Source organism: Oncorhynchus nerka, linkage group LG25 (assembly GCF_034236695.1).
Source record: "Oncorhynchus nerka isolate Pitt River linkage group LG25, Oner_Uvic_2.0, whole genome shotgun sequence".
NCBI classification, from domain to species: domain Eukaryota; kingdom Metazoa; phylum Chordata; class Actinopteri; order Salmoniformes; family Salmonidae; genus Oncorhynchus; species Oncorhynchus nerka.
The window spans coordinates 13,491,191-13,495,366 of record NC_088420.1 but is presented as its reverse complement, the minus strand read 5'-3'; the positions used below and the strand labels follow the sequence as shown (position 1 = coordinate 13,495,366).

At 40.2% G+C, this 4,176-nt stretch overlaps 1 protein-coding gene across 1 annotated transcript; it reads left to right on the top strand.

The window, feature by feature from the left end:
• On the top strand, positions 1 to 2,098 carry uts2d (urotensin 2 domain containing). The gene is made up of 5 exons (XM_029633411.1): positions 1 to 278; positions 818 to 922; positions 1,063 to 1,100; positions 1,375 to 1,462; positions 1,623 to 2,098. The coding sequence occupies exons 1-5, from the start codon at positions 179 to 181 to the stop codon at positions 1,646 to 1,648; spliced, it is 357 nt and encodes a 118-aa protein (XP_029489271.1). The 5' UTR covers positions 1 to 178; the 3' UTR covers positions 1,649 to 2,098.
• The last annotated feature ends 2,078 nt before the right edge of the window (positions 2,099 to 4,176 follow it).

The window sequence follows — 4,176 nt, the reverse complement described above, 5'->3', positions numbered from 1 at the left end:
CGAAATCGAAGGTGGCTACCTATTGATTGAGAGCACCGGGGGCTGAGCCCCCGTCTCCTCCTTCCATGTCAGACAGGATAAAAGTATGGTTGGGATGGACCAAAGGCAGTAGATCCTTTGGGCAGGTTGAGAACCAGCTGATACTTGAACACTTCTTTGGGACAGTTGCTTCATTGTCATGGACAAGACTGTCTCTGTGAAGTACTGGCTGGGACTGGTAGCCTTCCTGCTCCTACAAGGGGTAGTCAGTGTGGAGGGCAGAAGCATCTTCAACCCTGGTGAGTCTGCTGGCTTGGTGAATGTTCTAGCTTGTTGCACGTACTAGCTGGCGTATTTGAGGCATTGACTACCTGATGATGTTGGAGGATGCAACCATGGGCTCCTTTCCATCACTGGCTTGCATGCACTGTTAGTTCTTTATACTTTTTGTCAAAATGTAGCCATGAGAAAGATCTCCTAGTGAATAATTAGGGCAAATTGCACAGAAGATGCGCAACAGGTAGTTTCAATAGTTCTTACATTTGACAAGCCATTCATCATGCATATATGAATAATTGTATTATTGACGAGCTCAGAAAATACATTGTCATGCAGAACATTATTCAAGAGTTCCGAATTATATGCAAAGAGGATGAATATGTTACTGGTATTATGCGGCAAGCAAATTACATTCTTTTGCTTGCCATTTCAATTGTTCTTCTAACAATACTCTGAATACTACATTTGTGGAGTTTTAAGTGAATATTGTGTAATTCTAGATTCATTTTCAAGTTCTTTGTAGTAATCACAGATGTATTGTCATTTCCCACATATTCAGGAAACCATGTTTATCAGCCAAGGGAAGGCACAGATGGCCAGAACAAGATTCTAGCATTTCTACTACATAAAAGCTTAGAACCTGTTGAAAGAAATGACGCTTTAGGTAAGGCATTTACAGTATAGCAGCACACAAATACCACTAACAGTCTCAATGTTGATGATGTATAATACTACACATGGATTGACCAAGTGTTTCTTGGGTTTGCCTTCTGTCATGATGTTATCCGATTTTCTTCTCTGCAGGTTTACATTTGGACAACAAACTAGCAGAGTTGGAGGAGGTAAGTCATTAATGCGTTTTTTTTTACGTACAGTAAAATATTAGATGTGCAGTCATACCAGTATTTATTTTCCTTAGCAGATAAAATACTTTTTAGGCAGGGTTTATGAGATGAATAGATGAACATAGTTATCTTTGACTGAGGTACTTTGTACATTCTCTGGAGAATTATCTCTGGATGTCATCTTTGTAGGATTCATCAGCAAAAGGCACTTTCCATAGAAACAAACACAGTGTTCCTTTGACCGCCTGTAACCAGTGTTCTCTACTTACAGCTAGAGGCTTTGAAGGAGGGCTTGGAGCTGGAGAGGGAGCTCTCATCCAATGTATTAGCAGAGGACAAGTCCATACCGAGGAAAAGGGGTGAGTGCACTTTTATTATTGATGATTGTTGGTGATAGCAATCATTTTCAAGTCACAACATATTTTATTTACTGGAGTGGACTTAGTTTTAAAACAAAATGATATTCCTCCATCTAATAGTGCAAGAGAGACTGAACAGTGTTTTTGTCTGTGTCCACAGATTGTTTCTGGAAGTACTGTGTATGACAGTCTAAGGGAGAGAAACTCTACTGAGTCCTGCTGCATCGCCCTAACCCTCCAAAGCCTTAAGACTCAATACGTTCACAGACATAAACACAACTCCCCATTACCATCACCAACTGTTGAAATGTTGTAACATAACTAATGCACTCATCGCATATTGTACTGCTGAAGTCGTCATGACTCGGGCATACTAGCATGACTAGGGCGTACTAGCATTTCTCTAAGACGGAGAGTGTTGTTGTCTTAACCAACGATCTGCTGGCAAAGGCCTTGGTCCATAAAGTTTCCACACCCAGAGGAACCACCCTCTTCTCAAAATGTTGACTTTGTCTTCCCCTAGTGGTAATTGGGGGCAGTGGTGCAATTCATTTTATTTTCCATAGTCAAATATTATAAAGTATTGCTTTTTGAATGTGTTACTGTTTCCTACATTGAATAAATAATATATTATCATGCTAACCTTTGTCTTGGCTAGGTGTGTAATTGGTATTTCAGGAAGAGAGACTGATGGGAGATGAGTCAAAGGTCGGGTCAGCTTCACTGATAGGACTCTATCTGAATCATACACAGAGATAGACCGTAGTGGATGGAGGCCTCTGGGAAACCAGTCAGTCTGTGCCATCAGCTACACTGTCAGAAAATAACAATGGATTATCAGAGAGAAACTGGTGACTTGTGGCCTTGAAGCAACACTGACTCAAAAAAAGAGCTGACAACAGGAGGGCTGAACTATTCATCACTGATGGCCTAGTCAAAACAACAACAAAAAAACGGCTAAGCTTGCAGCCTCACACAAATGCACACAAGCAGGCCCAAAATAAGAAAGGGGGGTTTCAGTGGAAAAAAAGAGAAAACCCAATACAATGTTACGGGGAATTAGACTTGTCTTCTGAAATTGTGAATGGAGACAATTAAAGAGAAAGTTCAGTATTAAAAGTAGTCTATTGGCCAGGAGAAACAAATCAATTGTTTGGTTTTCTTTAAACAGCCAAATTTCAACTAACTTAAATCACCGGTAGCTAACACTCAGGGAAGTGATCGGTGCAATCGAACGATCCCTTCCACGTGGCTCCGCAGCTCATTCCGTCATGCTGTTCTTCAAAGTCAACCTCCCTCCCCGGGTGTTCAACACCCTGGTCAGCCTGGAGCAGCTCCATCTGGACGCCAACAGTCTGGAGTCCTTTGACCCGTACTGCTTGAGGTTTGGCAGAGCCTGACCGAGCTGGAGGTCAGCAACAAGGCCATTGTTCACCTAGCTTCCTACGTCTTCCTCAACCTGGGGAGGAACTGTCTGCAGCAACTGCAGAAATGGGCTTGAAAGCAGTATCCACATCCATCGGATGTAGTGATCACAATACAGTAGCCATATCTAGGAAAACCAAAGATTCAAAGGCTGGGCCTAATATAGTGTATAAGAGGTCATACAATAAGTTTTGTAGTGATTCCTATGGTGTTGATGCAAATATTTGTTGGTCCGTGGTGTGTACTGAGGAGCAAACAGACATTGTACTTGACACATTTAAGAAATTGCTTATCCCAGTTACTAATAAGCATGCACCTATTAAGAAAATGACTGTAAAAGAGAGGGATGAGGCAAAATAAATGGCAATACGTCTGACTGCACAACTGATTGGCAAACATACTGCAAATTGAGAGATCATGTGACTAAACTGAATACAAATAAGAAGTAACTACACTATGAAACAAAGATAAATGACATATAGAATGATAGTAAAAAGCTTTGGAGCACCTTCATTGAAATTAAAAAAGGCTCCATCATTCATTGAATCAGATGGCTCATTCACTACAAAACAGACTGATATTGCCAACTACTTTTACAGATTTTTTAGGCATGACATGATAGCAACAAACGCTGATACAACACATCCAAGTATATCTGACCAAATTATGAAAGACAAGAATTGTCATTTTGAATTCGGTAAAGTGAGTGTGGAAGAGCTACATTTGTTGTTGTTGTCTATCAACAATGACAAGGCACCAGGGTCTGACAAATTGAATGTAAAATTACTGAGGATAATAGCAGATGCGTATATTATATGTCGCTTGTTTTCATACTGCGTTTTCACTTGAATCATTAAAAGCAGAATATTGTGGTGAAATGGTTCAGACAAGATCTCAGCTCCTGCCAGTGGTATGACCTTTGAACTACAGACACAAATAATGGTTATCTTGAGGGTCCCAGAGCCTTACAGATTAAGACTAACTCTTTTTTTTTATTATTGTGAAAGTAACTGATGTCAGCAGTATTGATGACTACACAGACACAGACTTATACACAGACTTAAATATGTCTCACTTATGTTGAGTGAACCATGTTTCCCCCAAGCAGTTGGAAAAATTGCCTGCTACAGTATAAGCTAAGCAACCTTGTATTAATCCTAGCAATTTGCAATTCTTTATCACAGGATAAAGTCAAAATAAATACTTAAAATCATGGCTATATAGGGAAACTTAGTCAGCTGTACAACTGAATGCTTTCAACTCTATTTCCCACATTTATCCCAACCCCT

What these genes read in the sequence shown, in the direction of transcription:
- uts2d (XM_029633411.1), top strand. Translation starts at nt 179, where the DNA reads ATGGACAAGACTGTCTCTGTGAAGTACTGGCTGGGACTGGTAGCCTTC. An exon ending in CAGAAGCATCTTCAACCCTG is followed by an intron (nt 279 to 817) that starts GTGAGTCTGCTG and finishes CCACATATTCAG; the next exon opens with GAAACCATGTTTATCAGCCA. An exon ending in GTCCATACCGAGGAAAAGGG is followed by an intron (nt 1,463 to 1,622) that starts GTGAGTGCACTT and finishes CTGTGTCCACAG; the next exon opens with ATTGTTTCTGGAAGTACTGT.